We start from the raw sequence: 27,126 nt of genomic DNA on the forward strand, positions 1-27,126 counted from the left end.
AAGATTGTGAAGAATGGCTTTATCAACTACCCTTTAAATTCGATCTGTGGTAATATGCAGACATAGGCTCTCACAGTACTGTTCACTTCCAAAACTGTGTTACAGCAGGAATCACCCAATCTCTTATTCAAGTTATTTATTCCTACTGTTGCATTGGCCAGGATCAGACCAGCATAAGAAAAGCAGGGTGCTGCTTTTCCACTTATTCTGTATCAACAACTGCAAGCTTTCCAGCATTTAATTATCATTGGAGCAGCTGCAGTGTAGCACTTGTTTTGACTTGAGCAAGTGCATTTGACTTGGAAGATACTGAAAACAGTAAATTGAATGAATACCACATATTTACCAGTGAAATTTTCAGCAAAACATTGGCTATTGAATGAAAAACAGCAATTTCATTAAAACAAATATTTTGTCCCATATTTTGAATAGTGTGAAGTTACAGAAAGGCATCGCAGGTAATCTCGTGGTGTACAGAACATCTGGGAGATTGTGCCTGAGAAAGCGCAGCTCAGTTATGCCTCTTTGGTCTAGGCATTTGTTTAGGTCTGTGCTTATAAAAGCTGCTGGCAGGCACTGCTCTATAGTTCCTGGGAAATCTTTTCCTGCTCACGAGGAATGCTGAAAGCTTTTAGCTACTGAGTTCTAATTCTCAAAATAATTCCAGAAAAAATAAAAAAGAAATTTATAATTTTTACATATTCTCCTATATTTTACAATGTCTTTGTAAATTTTTCCATTATTTGCTTAGTCTCTGCCTACCGCTTTCTAGAATGTAAAAATCATATCATTTGAAAGTCTACCTTAATAAGTACTCAGGGTTTCAAACTATTTTCCTATTTTTACTTTTTCAATTTTTTATTGTTGTTGGTAAAAAATCTATCAGATCTTATTAACTACAATAAAAAAATTAAGAAATTAAAAATTCAATCATAGAAGAGTGCTTTTCTGGTCATTCTCAAAAGATGTAATACTAAATAGTTGGCTAAGATCCATGAATATCCTAACTTTTTTTTTTTTTTTGAGCATGGGGTATTAAAACACCTTTTTTTTTTTTCTCCTTTTCACTCTTGCTCTAGATTCAGCTGCAGTCACTGAAGGTTTTCTCATTGACCTTATCTTGCCTTGAACTACTTTGCAATTCATACATTTCAGTAATTCTGTGCAATTATGGAAGGGATATTCTACCATTAGAAGTCTGGATTCAATAAACAATAGATGATTTTTCATTTATTGAAACTGCCACTAACTGCATAGTATTTCATCAAATAATTTTCTAACTGTCCCTAATTTAGTTAACCAAAATAGCTAAATGTTGCTCATTGATGTCAGTAACTGACTGAAAATAAAGACTTTAGTGAAATAACTTTAAATTTACAGTAGTGTAGCTTGCCTCAGAGTATGACCTACCAAGCCTTCTCCTTTGTGTTTTAATAAGAAAGTACATATTTTATAAAACCAATTTACATCACTCTTTCAAAACCACATCTGTAAATCTATAATTACTTTAAATACAACCAGCCTAATAATAATAAATACAGAGAAAGTCAAATATACAGCACTGCAATAAAGCTTTTTTTTTTTTTTTTAAATGAACTGCTACAATGAGAAATGTAAGATTTTTGGAGACTTGCCCTCCTTAATTAAACAAAATTCTCACTGATTGCAGAAATAATTTTGCTTCATTTGGAAGAGGATCAGATTCAGAATTTGGACTAAGACTGATGATGAGTTTGATGCTTAGGATAGGATATGAATGGAATGTAACTCAAGAAGACAGGTAATTTTGGGAATACCCATCTTCAAGTGCCTACATTTCTGACATAAGGTATCCCAATAAGACTGCTCTTGGGCTTTGAGTATTCACTGATCCATTTTGCCCAGAATTCTCAAAAGATTTCAGTTCAAAAGACAAATTCTGAACATGGCTAAGGCATATGGACAGACATTTATGAACTCTATGCAATCTATTTGCATGAAGAAACCAGATGGTAATGATTGCATCTTCATTCACCTTTTGTTTGCCTAATAGACCACTCACCAAGGAAACAGAGGATGTGGTTTTGGTTCCCACCTCAACATGGAGAGGGAGATGGGAAGGGAAATGACATATTAAGTCTAAATCGCCCACTTTCCCTTACTACTGGCTTCAGAATATAAGTGGGGGTCCCAGCCCCCACTTGCTCTGCTGATGAAAATGAATCTCAGTTTGGAAAGAAATGCAGTAGATTTGGTACTAAAAGAACAATAAGCAAGTGGGCATATGACTCCGAAGCTTTGTAGTTAAAACACTCAGATTAATGATTATCTAGTAGATGCCTAATATCAATAAATGGATTAAAAAGAAAAACGCAAAACAAATGCAGGAACAAAAATTCAGATATGTATGTATATACATATATTTTTTCATTTTGACCACCAACTCCTGTGTTGTGTTTGTGCAGTGGCCCAGGATGTCCCACCACTGAGCTACTCAATATCCTGGCAGTTAAGATGTAGTCATTGAAATTATCTGGTATGGGTTGAAGTGTTTGTTGAGAAAAAGCTATCTCTTACTCCTATGGACTGGAGCCACAGTTGACTGAAGGAGAAAGGTAGATAAACTCGTCTGTTCTTATTATGGACTGCTGCAAGGCAGCTGACCCTTAACAAAAAGAAGTGTCTCTCCAGTGACTGTGTCAGGCTCTGGTGTCCAAAACATTCCCGTGAGCGCAGGTGACTATTTTTGTGAATTTTGATATCTAACTCAAAATAAATTTCTCAAGTCTTGATCAGGATTCTTTTAGTTTTATAAAAACATTATAACCTTTTACAATTAAAGTAGCTTTGCTTAGACAAGTATTTCCTTTGTCTGCACATTTTTTTAAATGATCACTTTTGGAGAGTATTTGTCATCGCACTTGATCTTTAAAAGTACACTCAATTTAAGATTTTTTTAGAAGACTAATTCTTATACAAAAACCAACAGACAGAATGAAAAGACTTGAATTTACTTCAACAAACTTTGAATTAGAATTTGTGTTTTGAGGAATAAAAAGATGAAAGATATACTTCTTGAGATAAGCTTAATTTAACTTTCTTAAAGTTAATGTTTGTATTCTACAGCCTAAAAGCCTACACAAAGTTACAAAGCTTTGAAATGTATATTTTTAAAAGTCTGGCCTACCTCAACTGAGAATCACGTTCTGCTGAATGTTCTTAAATTCTCTGTGATGCATTTCATTAACATACTGACATCCATAATAGCAAAGCATCTTTCATTCTGCTCTGGGATCGCACCTTTTCTTTTGTCAATACACCCTATAAAACCTTTTTGCCGTATTGTGTAAAAAGTGTTGTCACTTCAAGTAGTCTAATTGTAGAAGAGAGAATGGGTTTCTAGGATTTGAATGCTGGAGAACAGAGCAAGAATGAGGTAAATAGCTATTTGATGTCTGTCTTTTCACAGTAGCACAATAGCTAATTCCTAGGGCCTCTGACCTTTTAGTGTCCTGTAACAGAGTACTTGCATTAATCTGTTGCTTATCTGTCACCTACCACATTTGATATTTCCAGCCTCTGCTTTCAATTATCAGTCATTAGAGGCAGCACTGAGTAATTTCAGGAGAAAACGCCTGGAACCTTTGACCTGTTTCTGTCAGATAAGCACAAGTGTTCACTGTAGATAAACTATCATTTCATTATATTCAAGATGTAAACGAGTGTCGTTTGTAGTGTATCGGCTTACTGTAACCTTTATCACCTTGAAGTGATTAAAACTGACTGGTTTACTTAGTGCTTATACAAAGAATCCAGAGTCAAACAGTGAAATTCAGTGAGATTAGTGCAAATGGCCCCTTATAGTTACATGGTCTGTAAGACCATGCCTTGGCATGTATAAGTAGTAGTTAAACAATGACATTAAGTTGATTAGGGAAGATTCACTATTTGTGAATCCAGTTGGGATCCTAAGACCTTATGTTGTAAAATCAGCCTGTTTCAACCTGGCTTTGGTTTGCTCCCCACATGCTAAAGAAGCTTTCACTTTCCATACATGTCACCACATACCAGCCTCTTCAGGAAAAGCAAAACACATGTCAGTGGGGAGCTAACTGCTAATGAAAGAGCACGTATAATAGTCCCTCATACACTGTGACATAAACTTCTTGCCAGCACTTTTTACATTTTTTTAAGCTCAGTCAGACGTTTATAGCAGAATTGATAATATACTGATTACTTATTGCACATCCATCTGTGTGATTTATACTTGTGTTAATGAAAATTTGTGAATAATAATTTCTCTTCATATTAAAGATGACTCATTTTTCCAAAGTATCTCTGTGGTGTAAATTTGCCTTCAGTCTTTTTGTGATTGGGCTGAGTGTTAGTACAGTGTGAATATTTCATCAGTGAGCCACATGGGTGGAAAATATCATTCTTTCCTATCTTACACACACAGGTGTTTGTGATATTCCCCTGAGCTATGATTTGTCTGATGTAACCATAGTGCTGAATATATTAGTTTCAGGTGGTGTAAAAATACCAGTTCAAAAAGCTGGTGCTAGGAATCCTGATCAATGACAGCAAATGAAGAATTTTATTGTAATCAGAACTGACACTGGTATACTAGTCCTTTTTAATTACAAAAATGATATGCCTCTGATGGTTAAAAAAGGACTTCCTGATTTTCTGGTCAACTATTTTTTAGATGCTATGATCTGTCCCACAGAGAGGCATTTTGGCAGATGAACTGAGCAGAGCTGGAATGACACGAGAATGATCTGAAAGAACGGAATACTTTAAAAAATCTTAACCTGTATTTTTTGGGCTGCCAAAAATGCAGGGATGCACTGAAATAAAAATACTTGAGACATGGTGCACCTCTGCACTCCATGTCATTTCAGCAGTGCAATGGACCCGATAAGGAACCTTACTGTGCATTCAAAGTCTTCCCTAGCAAGGCACTTTTTAGATGTAGAAGAGATCTAGATTTGTATATTATTTTCTGTATTAAAATACTCAGTATCATTAAATAACATTTATCTTTTATATTTTATTATTCTAGTCGCTAGACAATACCGCAACATTGTTGTGATTTTTTTTCCAGTCTGCTATATAATGCAAGATCTTGACTTGTCTAAATTCATAAAAATTGTTTTTATGTTTTGTGCTTTGGCTTACAGAAATTTACGGGTTGAGAATCTGGCTCCAATGCAGAGGGTGGGACTTCCCTGGAATCAGGGTTTTTCATGAATTTTAGTGCCTGTTTTATACAACCCTTCATTTGTGGAGGCTCTTGATACTCCCAAGTCTTGCCTTGCCTGCCAATTCTGTCCTGGCAAATCTAGGACTAAGGAAAATCTGAAATTCTGTCCCTTTCAGATGGCTGTGCTGTCTCTTCCTGGGTTATACGTGGATAAGTAATATCTGTGTTAGCTGTAATAATTAATTTGGGGCTCTACGGACAAGGGCTATCAGTATTCTTTCAGCAGTTGTGAGTGGTCCTGAGAGAATCCCATCAGCATTATTGCAGTGTGTTGTAGAGGTTTATGTCCAAACTGCAGTGTATATGGAGACAACTGCTGTTTCCAAACTAATGTTATTAATTAGAATATACTTGTAAGAAACTAGACAAAAAGAAACCTCAAACCCAAATAAAAACAGCTCAGGCCAGGAGTACTGGCATTTAATACTTTTATTCAGAGTCTAATTCTCCAGTGCGTACTCACAGTGAGTTGTGCTTAGTTACCCATGAATGCTGGTAAATACTTGCTGAATAAACACAAACCCAAGATATTACTGATACATTAATTCTGGCTTTAATATATTTTTCATTTGCGGATTATTGACATATCTGTTCCACGTTAGCCCAGCAATCCTCAGCTATAACATTAGAAACTTGCGGCAGACTCTTCATACTAGAAAAATCCTCCCTGGTTCAGTGCATTTGCATATGCTAATCTCTGCCAAGTTCTTTCAGAAATGTACATTTAAAAAAAAAAGGCAAACAGGCCCCAAACCTCAAGTTAGATCTCTGTATATGTCTCACAGCTTAGAGCCGAGCAGCGGAGCTGCTAAATAGACCGTATCCTGTTTCTCTTCAGTAGCAGCACATTCATCTTCAGGTACAGAGCAGCCCGTTTACATGCTTCTGCCTCTTTTCTGCTTTACTTTTTCTACGTACTGTAAGATGGCAAACCCACGTAAGCTAAATACACACTTGAGCCAAGTAAACCATGCAGTTAGCAGACAATTTTCCTTTTGTCAGCCAAGAGAAAGTTATTTTCACTGAAGATGAAGTGTTCTTATAGCCTATATATTTTATTTTTGGTGATTCTTCAGGCAACACAGTTTTGTACGTTTTCAAAAATTGTGCTTATAAAAACGAGGATAGTTTACATTTTTGCAGGGATGAAAGAGAAGTGTACTGTAAGGGATAGCTCTATGGCCACAGGTGACTTAGCTGCTAACTACTGCTCTGAAAATAATGTAAATACTTTTGCTTCAGTTGCTTTCATTTTAATATGCCCATAACCATAACTTTATATGGCAACACCAAAACAGTTTTTTCTTTCAGCAGATTTCTGTTTTGGAAGACTACATATACTTTATAACATGCATACTACTTATATATATATACAAACACATATGCATTGTGTATGTATGTAAATTTATGCAGATGTACACATAAACATGAACATATAAGTATAAATATACATCTATTGTAATAATACATGCATTTTATTGTTTATACATGTAATGCAGTAATCTATACCTACACATTTTCGGAACTGAGGTTGTTCCTCTCTCAGATCTGAGGACAGATAATGCCAAAACTCAGTAAGAGAGCAAGGTTTGTGGGAGGGAGCATTTAGTGGAGCTGGGTGCAGTCACAAATCTTTAGCTGGTTATCCTGAATCCCAGCTCTGAGTGTTTGGCTTTGTCCACCATCAGTCCAGCAAAGCACCTCATGAGGAAGGTGGAACTTCACTGCCACAGGGCACTGGGCACAGCTTCTTAACAGGTCAGTGTTACTCTCTGTAGAAGGGAAAACCATGGATGATTTTCCTTTCCACATCTCTTAAGTCGAACTATTCATCCTGTAAGATGGTCATCAGCCAGTACTATGGCCTGTACGTTCACTTGCCACATCAAAACAGATATTTCTTTGCAGGAGTGGCTCCTAACTCAGGGTCAGAACTGCAGCAGACATCTGAATTAGCCGCAAATCAGTTGTACACTGAAATCAGCTAAAGTGCTCTGTCCACTCCACTTTAAAATTCCGCATGATCCTGAATTAAGCAATAATGAGATTAGTTGTTTTGTTTTGTTCTTTAAATTGTGGTGTCAGAAACTCTGGCAGCTGCCCTGCACACCCTGCATGTTTGGGGGGACGCCTCAAGCCAGGAGCGCCCCTGCCTTTGCTGACGGGTTGCCAGAACCTCTGGGCCCTGATTCACGGCTCCTTCTGACCACTAGCAAGATGACACTGATGCCATTAGACTACAGCATGTGTTAATTTATATGTGACCGCTTCTTGAATATATAGTGGTTGTAGTGCACTTTAGCACTACTTCAGGATTTATTACATTGAGAGGGAATGATCAGCTTTCCTCTCAGCTGCCTGGATAATGGTGGCAATTAGTGTTTTCCAAAGTCACCTATGTCTCTGGCATTACTGCTGCTGTGCTTACAACTAAATTGAAGTCCTAAATCCTTCTGCAGCTTTAAGTTTCTCCATATTTCTAGTTACTTTACAACATGCCCTCTTTCAGCTTTATTTTTTTTTTTTTAATTTTTTTTTTTAATATTCTTTCCACTCTGGCTTCTGGAATTTGTATAAAAGCCACTGAGGGTTTTTCCTTTTGAACTGAAGACACTTAGCTTGTGGAATTTCCTTTAACTGGAAGTACGTCTGGGCTTGTGGTTTTATTATTTGCACAGTTTTATATTGTCCTGTTTGTTTACTCCTAAGCATGGGGAATGCTTCATTAATCATGGGAAATGGGTGTTGTCTCTCACTTTGTCTCTTTAATTTGCATTCAACTCTTTTTCTAACAGTTGAAAGAGACAAGGACTTCTCCCACCAGAGAAGGCACTACAAGGAATTTCGGTTTGACCTTACTCAAATCCCACATGGAGAAGCAGTGACAGCAGCCGAATTCCGGATATACAAAGATCGAAGCAACAGCCGCTTTGAGAATGAAACGATTCAGATTAGCATATACCAGATCATCAAGGAGTATCCCAACAGGTACCTTGCCAGCATGAGTGTATTATGCCTGAAACAATGTCCCAGGCTTCTATCTGAATTAGAGAGATGATAACTGACCATAAGCATACCCTCGAAAAGGCATTATTGCTATCGCTGTGGCTTGTGTTGCATTAATTCCTAGGCAACGACAACAAATACTGAGCAAGAATAAAACTTATCTTCAATGTAATTTATTCCAGGTTTATGGAGAGTTGCATATCCAATCTCACCAAACAGTCTGCCCATAGACAGAGGGGGTGAAGGTTCATGTTCTTGGTGAGCAAATGGTGGATTTGTATGCTCAGTCGAAGCGTCTAGATTTGGGAAATACACCATTTGCTGACACCGACATACTACAAGCCAAGATTCAGCTAGCTCCTTAAAGGCAGATAGACTGTTCAACTTTGCTGACTTTTGAAGGAGTGTGGCTTTTTTGGTATGTCTTTTAATGTTCTGCAGAACGTGATTAAAAGATGGAGTCATGCACTGTCTATAAAATGACACATGGTGCTTACAATAACTGAAAATCAAAGCAAATATAACGTCACATGTGAGCAAATCTCTGATTCCGAGTATGTAGAACAGTGCGAGTGACATATTTCCAAGACTGTTCAAAACCTACAAAAATGAGTAAATGACCAGATTTGATGAGGCAAAGTAGCTAATCTACTTAGTAGTTTAAGTAAGAACCTTGTAAGTAGAACCTTGAGCTTGTACCTTCCAGGTGAGATCTCTGAACACCAAGTTAAAAAACTTTATGGCTATAAACAGGGAGTTATGTGTCAACGGAGCAGAACCAACAGGTGGGAAAGCACTTATCCTTCCAGAGTATCTTCTGCTTTCTTACTAGATTTGTGCAGGATTTTTTTTCCTCTGTGTTCAGCTTGCAGAATTTCTGTTGATATAGGTCCCAAAAGAAGCTTCTTGGAGGAAGGAAAGAAACAGGAAGGGAAAAAAATATATCCATTTGAAGAGCACAGGTCAAGGCTAGGTTGATGAAATCTCTTTACCTGCAAACTCTACAGATTTAATTTTATTTTTAAGAACTAATGGGAAAAGTTGGTTTTCTAATCTGTTTTAATGGGTTTCATTTTTTGTTTTTATGTTTTCTCAGTGAGTGATTTCTGTTCTATTTCAGAGAAGGGAAAACAGCTTAAGCCTTTGAAGCAAGATGAAACTTAAATAGCATCTGGCTTATTAAAATGACAATTGTCTCTATTAAACCATTGGAGAATACTAGTACTTTCTTTCAATAGTTCATCTGCACATTTCTAAGATAGTAAAAGCACTATATTTATAAACATAATTTTATAAACTTATATATTTCCATTTATAAGCATAAAATCCTCTTGTCTTCTGATGGAATCACAATGCTGGAAAAGTGCATGTGTAATGACACACCACCTATTTGTTTTTCACTAGTATAACTAAGGAAACTTCAGACTTAGTCTAATGGTCAAATGTTTCCCTCCTATTGCTGATTTTGCTGGTCTCTACTTATACATGGAGTGTATGGAGGTAAATGCCTCAATGTGTTGCGGTAGGAGAAGATCACAGCCTCTCTAGTGCTCATATTAGAAACAAGAAACCTTTCCCACTTGCTTCTTTATAACTCCAGACAGAAGAGCTCCCAAAAATATTGTATTATTGGTTTCTGCAATAACGTTACAGCTTTTGCTTTGGGGCTCAGACTTCATGGGTTTGTCCTACATGTGTACGTGAGATTTTAGATGCAAAATTTTCAGATTTAGGTGCAAATTTTTGTGCAATTGCTGTGCTCCACGCTCCCTGCTAGTGTCATACCACAGCAGAGCTGCTCAGTTTGACCCTGGCCATCCACCCTTCTTTGATCTGAAAGGGGAAATGTGGGTATCCGATGGAGTCCTACAACCTGCTACAGGTTTTGCTATGCCTTTAGGCAAGGCGTGGTCATGGTTTATGGTTTCTGTGTTGCAGACTTTATAGTTTCAGACATTTTTCTGTCTCTGTGGCAGCATGGCTGCTGAAGCGTGCATATTGAATTCACTCAGAGTTTGCTGAAATGACAGTCTTTGAGACTGAAGTTTTCTATTTGTTCTAAGGAAAAGTGTAAAGCACAGCCAATGGCAAGGCAAACTTTCCTACTCGGCCCTGCCAATGTACTCCTACCCTGATCTTTTCTCATGACGAAAGTAATGTGCTCCAACAGGCCAAATCCTTGTTCATGATCTGGTGGCAGCTAGCCACTAATTTAACTAAACCCGAAGGATTCTTCCCACATTAGGGAATCCTCAAGTGGCATTAAGATACTAGAGCAGCTTTCTGGAATGAGGCGAGAGGTGAAGCAGCGTTATGGGGATGGCCTATTACATAGTAATAGTAGTCATGATTTGATCTGGTCAAAAACTTTGCTGGGTTTCAAGGAACGTATAGGTGGTTTATTCCACCTTTCCTTGCTTAAATGACCCAGGAGATCTGGAGCTTCTTAGATGTTCTGACCATAACCTCTTTGCTGAGATTGTTGACTACAGTAGCATTTCTTTTGTAGACAACGGGCCGTTTGGGTCCAAACTGAGGTCACTAAACTTAAAGAGACTCCATAAAGGTAAAGACAATCAGCTGTATTCTGCCTGAATGTGTTCACTGTTGCATTTCAGGCTATTTACGACATAATGCCTTACTTTTTTATCATGTGTTGTAATTTTAAATAGATTTTTTTAAAAAAAAATTAGAGCCAAAATTTGCAGCTGTTTTTCATTTTAAGTGTGATTTTCGTTTGTTTGTTTGTTTTTCTCTTCACAGAATAAAAGAGAATTTTAAAATTAAAAATGTCACAAAATGTGATGAGAAATTTGAGACACTAGCTAATGGTGGAAAACTGAACCCTGAGCTGTCACTGACTTTTGAAGAGTCAGGTTTTCACCTGATGTTATAGGAATTCTGGGGAAAAAAAACTTTTTTTCCTGAGTAATATTTTGAATTTCTGTAGTAAATGACTATTATGTGGACCAAATCATTTGCACTGGTCTGGAGGCTTTCACTATCTGTTCTTAAGAATGAGTTCTATTTTTCTCTAGGTACTCACAACTAATTTTTGGTTTGTTTGCTGAGTAAATGGGTAAGAACAGTCTGCTGGCTATTACCATAGCTAGATCCTGCTTGCAGGAAGGTGAGCAAGAAGATTGACATATCAATGCCAAGACAAAGTGGTGTGAATTTCTGCTGCCGTACAGAATAATAAAGCCACACTGCAGGAGAAAATTTGTCTTTTATGCAGATTTCTGGGCTGCACCATTAGTAGTCCCCTATTCTGAGTTGGCACATAGATATTGCACGCACTGACTTTTGAGGACTTTTTATATTATTCACAGCAAAGTTTGGAGCTGAAAGAATGTATATGGGAAAATGATTATGTATTTCAGGAGGAGACAATACAAATGTGAAATTATGGCACTGTAATATTGTAATACTTTTTATTCTAAACAGTTTTACAGTTTTCTATTAAATTTATTGAATGATACACAATATATTTACAAATAACCATGTCAAAGCCTGTCGCATTCAGAATTATACCATTCAGTTTTAAAGTTCCGATAAAACTGCTTATTAGAGAAAAAAATGGGCATTTAAGACTCCAGAGAGTACTATTTATGAGCTTGCGGTACGTTGTTAATTTGTTCAGTGCTAGCGCAGGGAGTCAGGCTCTTTTAAATCGTAAGACTGTTTTCATGTTAGCTCCAGAGGGAGAAGGTATGTTTTCTCCTTGTGTGGTCATTCACACAGTTCTACTAGAACACAAACGGTAAGAGCCCAGCAAAAGATTATCCTTTAAAGGAAGGCAAAAGGACAAATTTAAAGAAAGCTCTTTCAATTTCCCTAATTTAAAAAAAAAAAAAAAATTCCTTCATTGTTGCTGAGCTCTTTGACCTGATTATGTAGATATTTCTCACATGTAAGCAAATGTTGTATGCTTGTCTGAGTGCATTTTGTCTTATTTTTCTGCGTGTTGAACAAGCACTGTTTCAAGAGCTACGCAAGATGTTTTTTCAGTGTAAAAGGCTTGTAGTGCGTGTAAAGTGGTTAGTCAAGATAAAACAGTAAATTCCTGCCATGTCATTGTGATTAAGCAGCATGAGAATACAGTGACAGGATCACCATAATTTTAAATTCACTTATTATACAAAAGACTGTTCTTTCCATCTCTCCTACCTCTTTAAGCATATATTCATGCTGTCTGTAAGGTAACAATTCAACTCTAAGGTCTGTGCGAGCCAAGTCTGTCTTTAGTTGATTTGGACAGTCAAAATGTAAAGTAAAACATTTTTTTCTTGCGTATTGTTGTTTTGATTACTATTTATGGCAGAAAAGGAATAGGTTTCTCTAACAAGAGATTTAAGTTTAAAAGGCTAAATTGTGAAAACAGTTTTTAATAATGCATGCTGCTTTGTAGAAGCATGTAAAATGAAACTGATGAGAGTTAAATATCTTGTTTTTAGTATATTCATTGCAGTAAATTATTTGTAATACAGATGTGGTTCTGGAACCAATTGTGTCAGGAGATATGTGAAAACAGAACAAATAAACGATCCATGCTAAACATTTAGTAACACAATTATACTAACTCCCCTGAGCAGCCCTTCTGAATTACTGGAAAATTTCATGGGAACAAATCTGAGAATATACCAGGGAATCGAGGGTTAAAATGTAATAATTACATTATTGAATTGGTATATAATTTCTACTTTGATATATAGACTTATTTTCTAAACATCTGTACTAATATGAAACTGTCATATATTCATGTTTTGTTATATGATATAACTGCTGTCATATGTTATTAATAACAGACTTTTTTAGCAATGCTATTCCTTTGAATTTAGTTGAAATTGGAACGTGATTTTGACATTTTTTGTCTTTTGCACTGGATGGTTTATAAAAGTTAATATTCCTGAGACATTCTGGTGCTGAAAGATGAATCCTTTATACACAGTCTCAATTACATATTTTGTGTATTTATATCAGGAAGCTAGATTTTTTCAGATTTTCCAGAACTGCAGCTTTCATATGATGAGAGTCATTTCAGAAAGGCCTGTAAGGGGAAATACCTATATTATACTTAACAATTATATGCTGGCTACAGCACATGCTGTGCTGCGTTGTGATGAGGCTGTGTCGAAGGATTATTCATTTGGGCTGGAGGAAGTTATTGTCAGCAAGGAAGTTAAGGGCAAAATATAATAATATTTGGATGTCGTAACTCTCTATTTTCTTTAACTTAGGGATGCAGACTTGTTCCTGTTAGACACAAGAAGGGCTCAAGCTTCTGATGTGGGTTGGTTTGTGTTTGACATTACTGTGACCAGCAATCACTGGGTGATTAATCCACAGAACAATCTGGGCTTGCAGCTCTGCGCTGAAACTGAGGACGGTAAGAGAGTTACTATAGATCATAGCTCCATATATGCTCTTGTCATCCTGTTGCTGTGAACCTTTTCTGGATGGGTGTTTTTTAACTCTACTGGGTGGCAATCCATGGAGGGTTTATAAATGAAGAACACAGGCTTGTCCTGCTGCAGCTACGGTCTGGAAACTGTTTATTGTTCTTAATTCTGTGGAATATAACAATTATAAGGCTAACTGAATCAAGCTAGATTAAATGAAGTTTGGGATAAAAGTTCTTACATGAAAAATCAAGTTCCATTTTAATGTTCTTCCACTGATGATTACCTACATGCAGTCAGGAAATTCTAGCAGATTTGTGGAATTTTTGGTTTATAAAGTTTCTAAATATCTTTGTGGGCTGAAGCGTGGAGAAAGGTATAAAACAACCTCCGAATATTTCAGAAATGACCTCCTAGACCCTGATACTAATGCTGTAGAAAGGTTAAGAATAGGGTAATTTGGAAACTGTTTTTCTATCCTTCAACAAAAAAAAAAAAAGTTAACTTCAAAACTTTTTTACCTTGAAATGGGTCAAAACTTTGAAATCTTGAAAATTTTTATTAGCCGAAAATTAGAAAGAATTCTAACAAATCTGAAGTAATAACTGTGGGTTTTTTATAGGACAAATTTACTCGACTACTACATTATTCACAGTTATACTGTTTATTAAAAAGTGAAAATGCATCTCAGTTCAAAACACTGTTTTTAGAAGAAGTATTCTTTCTTAGACTTCTTTAGAAACTAATAAAAAGAGAATTATATACCTTTTTTTTCTGTGATGGTTCACTTAATCTGTACTACTTTACAAGCAAACTTTCAGATTTAGCTCTTTCTTGTCAAAAAGCTTTCTGTGTCAGAGGTCAGGGGATCTATGATGCCAGTTAATCTAAACCTTAGCTGACATAATGTTAATGAGTAGCAGAAGAAACCCTGGTGTAAGGATTAATATATATATTTTTTCTTCTTTCTTTGTTCTGGCTACATTTTCTCATTGTTTTTGATCTGCATTCTCCCTCAGGCTCAGCTGGGCTGTGAACAAAGACCCTCATACTTTTCTGGCAAGTGCTCTGGCTGCTGGAGAGTTATGCAAAAGGCTGTCGTGGGCCCCGAAGTCCTCCTTTAGACACAGTGCTGTGAAAAGTCTTGAACTAGGGTGCACAATTTCACCTAACATTGCCCACAAAGTCCAGATATAGTCAGCAGAAAAGGAAGGCACTGATACTAAGTAGACCACATTGCTGCTGCATTCGACTCTTCAAATGGCCTGCACCTGAGCATGAGCTGTGCAGGGAGGCAGCATGGAGCATGGTTTTATTAAGGCCAGTTTTAAGACCTTAACATTTTGGAGAGGTGACACCTTCGTCAGTCATCCAAATGAGGTGGACTGGCTCCCAGCCAGTTTTGCTGCTCCAGAATAAACTCCATCCTTAACTTTTTTCTTCTTCTTCTTTTTATTTTATTTTATTTTATTTATTTTATTTTATTTTATTTTATTTTATTTTATTTTATTTTATTTTATTTTATTTTATTTTATTTTATTTTATTTTATTTTATTTTATTTTATTTTATTTTATTTTATTTTATTTTATTTTATTATTTTATTTTATTTTATTTTTATTTTTATTTTTATTTTTATTTTTATTTTTATTTTTATTTTTATTTTTATTTTTATTTTTATTTTTATTTTTATTTTTATTTTTATTTTTATTTTTATTTTTATTTTTTATTTTATTTTTTTTCCCAGGAGATTCAAATAAAGAAATTCTTGAAAATGAAATACCCATGAAAGACACTCATTAAGAAATCCTGTAACTAGCAATTTGTTGGTTCTAGCCTCAACCTTATATTCATTCAGTAAACAGCAGGAAAGTTTGTATGGCTAAAAGGAAACATTTAGATTAATACACTGAAGAAATTGTAAAAGAACAGCTTATATAAATATTTCCCCTGTCTTACTCCCAAGATCAGAAAGGTGATAGATAATTTTCTATTTTAAATTCCAAAGCCACAGGCAGCTTTACCTTCTGCACCTCGCTTATTTGAATTTCTCAACACAGCTGCTCAAGTGAGGAGGGAATTCCTCTCTTTCCTCACTTTCTGTTCCCTTTTCAGTTTATTCATGCAAGAAGAGTGCCCTTCCAGAGACTAGAATTCTCAAAACTGTTGGGAAGACCTGTGCTATACCGCTTCATTTTAGCATAAGGAAAATCATCCTTTCATGCTCTTACAATTTTGCTCTTAAGGCTTTGATTATTTTTATTGGGTTGCTGTTACTTCTGGAAGCTATTAGAAACACCAGCAGTTGAATGACATGTTTGTGTACAGATGAAACATGAATTTTTGTACATGACTCAGTTTGTAGTGGACTCTGCAACCCAGAGAACCCCACCCACCTTTCCTCCAACCACTTCCCTACCAAAACCCAGGGACTGATTCAAAGCAATGGAAAAACCTGCCATTGGCTCAAGGAAACTTCAGTTCATGCAGGTCTGAAGCACCTTTCCACATGCCTTCAGCTGCCCATTGAGTTTATGGGAAGTACAGGAGTTCTGCCCCCATAACTGGAGAGATATTTGTGATAAGACCCTATCCTCTCTATTGCAATGGGCCGTTAAACTAAATCTGATTCCATTAAGTCAGAAGATTCATATTTGGGGTAGACAGATGCTGCACTGGGGCCCTGGATAATAGAGTCTGTAAATACGTACTCATTTTTTTTCAGATGTATTCATAACAGCACCTTTAAAATGGGACACTGGTAATTGCTGAGACTTCAAGGTGCTACTGTGTTGTTATCATTATCATTAATAGTAATCTTTCTTATGGTTATCTTTCAGTGACTTTTTAAGCAATTACTTGTGGAGATAAAATTCTCTAGTGATCCCTGAAGAAGATAAATATAAAATAATAATGTCTACATGAGGAATACAAAAAATTGTAGCTATTTAATATAACAGTATGATAAAAACAACTCTGGAACAATGTCTGGTTACTGTAATTCATATTTTCCCCCCTTTGAAAATGCTGAAAAAGTACAAAAAGCCACATGACATTGGAATGTGTTTTCTTTTCTCTTTAAGACAGTATTTGGTGTCATACGCATCATTTTAGCATGAAATGTAGACTTTTTCTCTTAATGGGACGTTTTATTTTGAGCAGTAAGAATAAAGGTTTGCATGACACATATGGAAGCTGTCAACATATAATGCACTGTTTCCCTGGGGCTGTGGAAATTAAGGATCTTTTTTTTTTTTTTTTTTTTTTTTGATTCTCTTTTTTAAAGTCTCCTTAGCATTCTGCAGCATCTCCTTTTGGCCAATTCCCTCCTTTTGACACCAAAACTCTCCATGGTGTTTAAAACAAGAGGTGATCATTTTCACACTGATGGAAGTGCGGGTGTTAGATGAATTGCAGCGTAAAATCAATGCAGATGCAGAAACGATTTGAAATGCTCCATGTGACGCTTTTCCTGTATATATGCCATATGTGTCCAAAGACTTAAAACATGTTCCAGTGAATCAGCACCTTTGTATTAACACTTAACAATTTTATAATTAGAAGTTAGCAACAATTTGCACATCACTTCTAATGGAGAAGTACAAATCTGCAAGAGCCTTCCTTTTGCAGTTTATGTCAGTGCTGAGGAGAACCTAATGTTGTCTACAGAAGATGGGAGAGGGAGAAAGTGTGTAACTATGATTACTGGTGATCCATAGGAAAAAAAAACCAAAGAAACAAAACAAAACAAAAAAACAGATCCCAAATACACACCTCTCAATATAACATCCTGGGTAGCCTTCGTAGCCCATATTTCTGTGTGTTTTCCTGGACCGCTGTGGCTTGCAGTTATTTTCCATCAGCCTGTGCATCACAGGGGAAGAAACTGGTACTTACTTTGAAAAACCCAAGCCGATTAAGGTGATTTCTGTCACCATGTAGTCCTAAGGCAGGTTTTCTTAGACTTGCTGTTTGAGGTAGGCAGACAACAACAGTCTTCAGCTCCCTGACTCTGACCCTTACTTCAGGTATTATTTTTTTCCTCAGAGCAAAGGGAAACTTGAACAAAAATATCCTGATCCAAGTGAAGGCTGGGGAAGGCCAAGTCTTTCTCCAGCACGTACTTGGGTACACTATTATGTGTGTCCCCTGGAAGGGGAGTTAGCTCCTACTCCTACATGCTGCAAGAAAGACTGGGGAGCTCCTTCGTCAGTGTCATGGGGGAGACACTAGGAGACCCTGTATCTCTGTGTTGTTTTTTTTTTTTTGTTTTGTTTTGTTTTTAACCTTCTCTTCATCTCAGCTTGGGACTTTCAAGGTCCTTTCCTTTTCTCCTATGAAGTCTTTAGAGGCAGCATGGCCACCTTCTCTTCTGGGGTATGCACTGCAGGAGGTGCCCAAATTGCTTTTAACCCATAACAAACCGTGGCAGCACCCTGGCTCTTACAGGCAATTGGCTGCACACTTTCACATTGGTCTTGACCTCTCCTTTACAACACTCAGTGTTACCAATCTCACCTCGAGGTTGCCCCCAGTCAACCTTGGCACCTACCCTATGTGACCACAGTATCTGGCAGGTAGTCCAGAGGATGCTGCTGGGTTGTCACATTGAAGTCCTTTGGTGGAGCTGGTATTTACAAGGCAAAACCATCAGGAGTGATTTCACCTTCATTAGTGTCCTTACAGAGGGGGAATTTAAGATATATATATATATTGATATATATATGGACTTTGGCAAGCAATAGCTCTGCCTAAATTCTGAGCCATCTGGAAGCCATATAGCCATGTTAGCACAGCACTGAACCCAAGCTAATATATCCTGCCCCTCAGCAGGTTTTATTAGCTTGGGCTCAAGCACTGCCTAAGTACAGCTACATGAGAGTTCTGGTTCAGAGCTGACTTTGGCCAAAATTATATGAGTAAATTAAACATGCTCGGGAATACCGTGGGGCACTGAGCTTTGCTGGTGTGAAACGAGCCAGAGGGATGACTCTCTCAGCATCCAGAAAAAGGGTGGCCACACGGCAGCTGCCACAGGAGAGCCTGGGGACAGCTGGCACTGGTCATGAGCATGGCAGCAGCACCTTGGATGGCCCCAAGAAGTGTGGATTGTCCAGCTCCAGCACCTGGGAGCGCTCCAGGGCACCCCTTACTTTTTGAAAATAGGTGTAACCTGTTTCCAGCTGGGTCAGAAATACCACCAGCATTTTCTTGCATCTGCTTGTAGCCAACAATGTGAACACACCCCGTGTTAGTATGGGCACACTTACTTGAGATAGGCTCCTGCCCTTCCTCCAGCCACCAGTGCATACTGGAGCATACTGGTCCTAGCTGTGTGGCTGTGCAACTCCCCCTCTGCCCTGCTTCCCAGGCAGATGAAGGATACATCTGCATTTAAGCACCAGTAGTTTAGGAATAATAATTAGCGTTTTTGCTTAGTTTCATTCAGAATGTTTTTATCCATTGTATTCTTTAGTGGATGACCAATTAATCTAATCCCTACTTGTTTTATGGTCTTCCTGAACACATTCTTAACCGTTCAGAAAAGCCCTAGGACTCCCACAGACAATTCACAGTTTAAGTACATTAAATGTAAAGGATAAATCAAGTACTTAGCAAGAGTTTTCATGTATGATTACATCTGATTTTTTTGTGTAAGCATACACGGTACTGCTGCCTTATACAACATGCCATGGTTCCTAACGTGTTCACAAATTATCCCAAGTGCTTTCTTCAAGAGCTTTATGAATACCAAAATCAACACAAAAAGATATGCAAAATTCATTCAAGTGAACAGAATAAAAACAACAAAATGTAAGATTTTAATAACAAGGCTGGAAGTTTAGTTTTGACTAAAGCTGTGAAGCCTCGGAAATGCACAGCAGACCATCCAAGACCACCCATTTTTCAGAATTCCTTAAAGCCTCCAGGGAGCAGACAAGTCAATAAAATACATGAAGCTTGTTTCAAAAGCTGTATTTTATGTCCATGTAGATAAATGTGTCTACCAAAGGAAAAGTTTGTGTAACAGTTTATGGAGGTAATCCAGTAGAGAGAGTATAAAATACTTTAGAGTTGGAGGGTTGTGGATGCCTTATATATAGACCATCATATCTGTGTTGTTAGCTTTTCACTTTTCATTTTAAAAATAAATCTTCATTTAAGCTTTGATAGCCAAGCTCTCCCTCAATTCTTTTGTTTCTGTGAAGTCCCATTGCTCACAAGAACACTGTTCAGGCATGAGAAATCAAGCAAGTTTCTATCTAATTTTGAAAATACCTAGTGAGCTTTCAGACTCAGAACCTCAGGAGTGTGTTTGCTCAAGTTAGACATTATTGGACCCTGTATACTCAGGGTCTTTCTCCAAAAGGACTTCCCCAGTCTTCACTGGGATCACTCCCTACAAGAAGGAAACCATAGATGTGGCATTGGAATGTTTTGGTATTTTTTTTCAAGAGACCAGAAATGAATTCCCAACATCACTGAAGTTCATAATTCTATCTACAAATATGTAAAATTATTACCAAAATAACTACTGTGATCTAGAGGTAGCGGTTAATCTGTGAAATGTGTTTTGTGGCTTGTTGAACACTTTTGAAAGTAAATAAGTGCTTGTTTTTCATAACAAAATGAGTGGTTTGCTGCAGTTCGATGACTCAGGACAAAATAATGGATCTTGGAATCACTTGTTGTCCTGTGTTGCCAGTGTAAATCTGGCCAAGACGCATAATGGCTGAAAGCTCTTGCAAAATTAGTGTCTGCTCAATGCCTTACATAAAATATATACTGCATGAGGAGAGAGAGCCAGGTCACAAATCTTACCACTGTCACTGGCATCCATGCTGGCGATCTCAGAAAAAGTCAGGATTCAGAATGCCATGAAATATGAAGTGATCTCTCCAGGTCAGGACTGTGAGACAGATTATTACTGAAAGCTTGAAACGCTCTTGCATTTCCATTTGGAGTAGCTGGGGGAGAAAATGAATTTTTAAGATGGAACTCAATCAGTTTATGAAAGGAGTTGTATGCTGTAACTGCATGTGACAGCAGAAAATAATGCACAGGAGTGATACAGCAAATAGCTCCAGAGTGTTGATTCTGACTGCTGTTCTTATTCTGTGGGTTAAAAAATAAATAAAAAAAAATTATCGAGATTGTTGAGGTAGTACCTTTTAAGCTGAATGTCACAGCTTTTTTGAAAAACAGATATTCAACAGATGAAAACATCTGTTTTTGAAACAGATATTCCTTTATTATAAGAGGCCAGAATGTTAAAAGGGAAATAATATTAATTCAATTCAGTCACTCAGACCAGCACTTCCATACAACCTTTTATGCAAACTGCTAAGGGCACTTTACTATCAAATAGAATAAAAGCCAAAAATAAGTTTAAATGCCAAGTCAAACAAACATATCTTGCCAAGGACTCAGAATCATATAAATAAGAAGTAAGGAGTTGAGCAGATTTGGGACATAATGCTTTAAACAAGTTTTAAGTCCCCAAATATACCTGTCAATATGGAAAAGAGACAATAAATTATCATAGCAGGATTGAGAAGCACGTGCCAGAATGTGAGGAATACAAGGGCTCTAGATTGTCCCTGCACAGAGTAAGTCCATCTGTTGCACTTATTTCTTTTTGCTAGGTGTAGCTCAAATGCAGTGGCTAGGTTCAGTGAAGTGGGCATCACCGACTGCTGGTTTCTTGCACTGTGTGCATCTATACAGTCTGAAAAAAAAAACCTTTGAAATCTTCAGGATTAAAGATATGAAAGTATAAAACCAAGCCAATTATTCAGAATGCTTGACCATATTTGATTCTTCTTCAGACACGCTCAAGAGAGGTGGAGATACACCTTGCTGTTTCGGTTTTTCCAATTGGTGAAGCCAGGGAAGATGTGGGATCAACCTGATCCATTCAGCTGACTTTGGGAAATGCTGCTCTAGTATCACAGTAGGGAACAACTGTGCTGGAGAGACCTGAATTTCCAGTTGTCACTGAGGCCAAGAGAAAGGTTTTCTAAATGGTTACTAGCAATGATAAACTACAACCACTTACTAAAAATGAAGTCTATGAATGCTTCTTGCTACCAGTTCAAGTTAGGGTAAGATTTTTCTTACTGTGTTCTGAAATCCATGCTATGGAAAAAGGTGTGACCGCCAGACTATGGCAAGACTATGACAAAGAGATTGATCCTCTGCTATAGCAAAATGTTTGATGCTTTTCAGCAGCAGGATTTTTATTTAATAAAGAACAATAGAAGTTCTGTAAATGCAAACTTTCTTTTACACAGAAGCAACCTAAAATGGAGACAACATATGTAGTTTGAATTTCCAAACCAAACAGTTCAGAGATCTTCCTCAGAAGAAATTTAGTGTCTCAAGGGCAGTGTATATTTTGATTGCTTCATCTTCTGAAGGTTAGAGTTAAGCTAAGGTATATGATAAACCAAGAGAGAAAAGTTTAATGATGAACCCACTGAAGCCAATAATCGTTTTTGTCTTGACTTCACTAGGAGCAGATTCAGTGCATATACTATTCATGAACTGAAAAAAATGGGTCCTAAAAACTCAGGCTGGCTGCTTAGAAGATCAAACAAATAAAGGAATAAAGTCACATAAACTGTTTCTGTGTGTAAAAAGGCTGTGGGTTACAGGCTTAATTTTTTATGGTATATCTCTATACCCTGAATAAGTAAGTAAGCCCTAACTTGTGGAATCTTAATAGTCATCTTATTGCTGAAGTCTAAAGGAAACCCAGAGGAAACTTAATAATATTAAAAGTTATTTTAAAGGGAGTTCACATTGGTTTGAAGGATATTTTGCTTCGCACACAATATCCACCATTGTAAATTCAGAGAACCTAGATTTAAATTCAGAAAACCTACACACATCTTTACAGCACTCAGTATATAAATCTAATAGTATTCTTAAAATACTATTCAGCAGTAAGGTATTAATCTTTTACAGATAAAATTAAAATTCTGAAAGTCCTTGGAACGAAAAATAAAGAAAAATAATAAAAAATATTCCCTCTAGAAATGAGGGGAAACTTGGAACTTTGTGGTAAGAGGTTGGTTTGTCCATGTTCAATGAATAGAGAATAGTCTGTACAGTTTTTCATATCTGACTTGCAACAGAATATTTGAACATATAGAAATTAATGTTACTGAATTATTTAATAGTTACATACATAAATACATGAAAAGAAGAATTAAAGAAATGCAAGACTAAAAAGACATTTAAAATGAAATCAGAAGCTTCAACAAATATATTTTTCCCTTGCAGTCAAAAAAGTAATTATCAAAATTGTTCAGAATATGTTGCCAATTACTCTGCTCCATAACTGCTAACTTTCTCAGTTCTTCTCCTGCCTTTGCTGGGCTCTCTGTCACTGGAAACATCTTAAACCAATTTAAAGTGCTACACCTGAATAAACATGTTGTAAAAGTGTTTATGTATTGAAGTGGGTCAGTTCAAGGTATGGTATTTGGCTGGAACTTCTAATTTCTCTTTTTACTGCAAAAGGGCTGCCAGAAGGAGGAAGTCTGAGCTGAATTAATACATTTGTTACAGTGGAAGTAGAATGGAAACTACTTTAACCACAAATCAAACTGCCTCTTTCATTTACGCCAGTGATAGAGTTTTTCTAAGAAATATAGACTCTGGCATACAGCCACTGTACGTTTGTGTTTGAAAAGGAAACCTATATGCTTATTTCTATAAGGTTGATTCCTAGGCTTATTTGTAAGTTCTCTTTCAGGGTGATTAAGCTAATGGTATTGCAGGTTAGCGAGGCAGATGCTCCTTTGTTGTCCGCACAACAAACATTTCCAGCCAGTTTAGAGGAGTCCCCCGGTGCCCTGATGCTGCAGCGCGGGTGGTGCTCGTGCCTGCACCTCCCCATTTAAAGGACCTCTGTGTCCCCCACCCAGCACAGCTGCACAGCTTCACATGACACTGTCTCGTTTTCTGACGGTTGAAGGGCTCTGCATAATACACGTATGCACAAAAGTGTTTATGCTGCCAAAATAAATTCTGTTAAGAGCAAGGGTTTATTTGCTGAAATGTCACTGATGCAGTTTCAGTGAGTTGTTTTGCTTTCTTTTCTTTTACTGAGGTTTAGATCCTATAATATAGTGAGGCTACCACATGGTCCTGGCTGAACAAATATTTTTGAGAAATATGCACATCCCTTGGGTGCAGAACCAGAATCAATAAAGTCCATATTTCAAACCCTGTTCTCTTGAGCAACTGAACACCTTCCTACCTTTACTAGTGAATGGACATCAGTTTGAGTAACACTGTACAATATTTGTTTTTAAAGCAGAGGTATATTTATTATCCATGCTTCTCTTTGCCACATATTTGCTTTGGGGATATAAGTTTTCACATCTGACACCCAAGCGATGCAAAAACTAGATGACTGCATTACATTATCCTTTTGATAGCCTATAGACTTTAATGGGACTCATTTATTTTTTCACTTCTATAGATGCATACGTGAGACTGAATTAAAATATCCATGTATTGAATAATATACACAGTGTATGGAGACTTCATGCAATGACAAATTACCTGTAAAGCTGTTGAAACTTTTGTAAACTGTTGAATTTTTTGTCCTTTAAGTTCTCTTAAACAAAAGGAGGTTAGGATTTCTATTCGTGTAACTTCAGGGTTATGGGCAAAATCCTTGCCTTGCTTCAGCCACTGGTGGAAATCCCAGTGTGTCTTCAGTAGGGGCAGAACTTCACCTCATATATATAACTTATGATTTCCATTGCCTTATAGGTCGAAGTATCAGTGTTAAATCTGCTGGCCTGGTTGGAAGACAAGGGCCTCAGTCTAAACAGCCATTCATGGTTGCATTCTTCAAGGCGAGCGAAGTGCTTTTCCGTTCTGTTCGAGCAGCCAACAATAAAAGAAAAAATCAGAACCGCAACAAATCTAGTAGTCATCAGGAGTCTTCTAGGATGCCAAGTGTTGGGGGTAAGACGAAGCTATGAATTACCAGTCTCTGTTTACAGGAGTTATGGGCACCTGCTCAAATGCAGTGGTGTCTCAGCAGTTTAACAAGACATTGCTCATTGGCTGAGCTGTCAGAAACTGTGTTCCTGCCATGTTTCTGCCTGCCCCTATAGCTTTGCTTAAGCCTCTTTTGTTATGCTGACTCTGAGCATGATCTACCTTCAGTGAGTTGGTTCACTTACATGTATGACTCAATTTTATTTGTATTTGAGGTGTAGGTAGAAAAAAATGCACTGCTATTTCTCTAGTTTCAATTGCAGATCTGGAACATAGTTATTTCTGAGGTAGGTGACTTAGAGGGATGCACGAGTTCCTTCTGAAGATCCTACGTTTTGTAAAGCTCCTAACATTTATTAAGGCACCAGGGATCTCTGTTTACAACTGTTTTATTTGTTTGTTTGTTTTTGAATATCGAAAGGTTTTCTGATATTCTGTGTAACTATAATACAAACAGCTCATCTGCACAACTAACTTTTAACTCCCGTCAGTCGATATTGTAGGAGAGCAATTATAAATAAATAACAAAAAAGTCACCAGCTAGGCAATTTTAACTTCTTATTATTAAAAAAATAATACATGCCCTATATCAAAAAGGTATTATTATCCATTATTTATAAAGTGATATTGACTAAGCATTCTGTCCTTATTAACTATTTAAACTTCTTCAGAAGTCTTGTAACTCAGATGTGGTTTAAGCATGCACATCAGTTACGTTTGCTAGCTTATGCTAGCTCTATATTCATTCACTTCAGAAAAGGAAATGAATTTGCCTTTTGGATGATTCTAGTATGATCAGCTTTGGTTCTGCAGAAACCGTTCCTTCGATTTTCCTGCTACCATACAATGTACTTCTGCTATTTTCATAAAGACTTTGGACTGAATAGTACAACATGAGGTTTTCTTGTGTTGTTTTTGGTTTTGTTTTCTTTAAATACAGTCAAATATGCTCTTTGTAACTGCATTAAATCTAAAATACTCTCTGTTACCTCCAGGGTAAGTAATATTCTCTCTGAACAACAACAGCAAAAAAAGTTAAAGTCTTCTAATATTTTCTGGAAAATGTCTACTAATTTTGAGAATTATATATATATATATTGAAAAAGTAATCTAAGTGCACATTACTTTTAAGATACCTAAATATAAGTATCATACTTCAAATTGAATCCCGTCTTTCTAGTCCATGAGGAAATGAAAACTGCACAGGTTTGTTAAGCCTGCTTGATTATAACAGGAAAGATGAACACAAGCTCCCTGCTGGTTTAACCTGGGAAAAAAATCAGCCTTAACACATGCCAGCAAGTTGCATCAGCATGAGAATTGCCTCATGAAGAGTTGTATGTATGTCTCAAAACACTGGTCAGCCTCATTTATGCATCCAGTCTTGCTCCAGAACTGCTGTAAAACAAGAAAAATCAGAATATCTCTAGTGAAATGTGTATTATGAAACAAATTTTCTCCTAACCTCTTTTGGGCCCCAGCCTGCATAGCCATAGATATGCATCACTATATATGTTGATCCATGCCATATTTCTGTCAAAAAGATTGTAGTTTCAGAAAACCTTAGTGTTAGAACAAAATTAGATTAAGAAGCAATTGCATGTGCAGTTGCATCAAGGCATGGGCAGCAACCTGTGACTGGAGATGGGGGTAGCAAGATGTGGGCAGGCTGGAATAGGTGGTAAAGCTACAGGTAGATGAGTCTCACATAGCAGCCTCACATAGCAATGTCCTCCGTAGCAAAACTGCTTGTAGGACTAGCTCCTGCACAACAGCAAATTTGCTTTCATGCTGTTGCCTTGCAGTTTTCACCAGCAGTACCCATATCACACATAAACAAACTCCTTTTGTTTGTATGCCCTTAAAGATCAGTTATGGGAATTTTCATGCTGTAAGTGATCTAAAATGCTTTCTGTTTTGATAATTATTGAAAAAAATCTCACTAAAATCTGTGGATGAGCACACTGATGACTGCAAAGGTAATGTGCACATTCTATCCAGATGCTGCAGTGTGAAAAAATGATTTGAAGGAGAGAACACATTCTTATTTCCCAGATGTTCACATCTTTGCAGAACACAGGCACAGCCTGCTATCAGGGAAAAGCTATGCCCTTTTTCTTCTGTATAGCAGCCCCAGGAACTGGACAAGTGCACTGGATGGGTTTCACTGCAGCAAGCTTCTTGGAGGAGGCTGGCTGCTAGTTCTACACAGCTTCCAGAGGTTTCTAGTTCTTCTCTTCATATTTCATCAAAAGAAAAACCCAAAGAACTCTGCCCATTCTCCTCCTCACAGTGGTCTGTGAGGCCACATTCAATTCTCATTTATTCCCTGATGCAAGGCCCTGTGGAAGCAAAAGACACAGGGATGGGCAAAAGTCACTGTGTGATGTAGATGCTTGTTTCTAAGCTTGTTCTACAACCTATATCCAGAGCATCCAAGTCAGACTTTG

General features: G+C 37.1%; 1 protein-coding gene across 3 annotated transcripts in view; it reads left to right on the plus strand.

The window, feature by feature from the left end:
* BMP5 (bone morphogenetic protein 5) overlaps positions 1–27,126 on the plus strand; it is a 66,586-nt gene that overhangs the window by 15,672 nt on the left and 23,788 nt on the right. For all 3 annotated transcript variants that reach the window (XM_080586497.1, XM_080586496.1, XM_080586498.1), the window contains 3 exons: positions 8,041–8,233; positions 13,492–13,640; positions 24,443–24,640. In XM_080586497.1, the coding sequence (XP_080442623.1) occupies positions 8,041–8,233; positions 13,492–13,640; positions 24,443–24,640 (540 nt within the window). The remainder of the gene's footprint in view (positions 1–8,040; positions 8,234–13,491; positions 13,641–24,442; positions 24,641–27,126) is intronic.

Source organism: Anser brachyrhynchus (genome assembly GCF_964034855.1).
Source record: "Anser brachyrhynchus genome assembly, chromosome: 3".
In the NCBI taxonomy this organism is placed as follows: Eukaryota; Metazoa; Chordata; class Aves; order Anseriformes; family Anatidae; genus Anser; species Anser brachyrhynchus.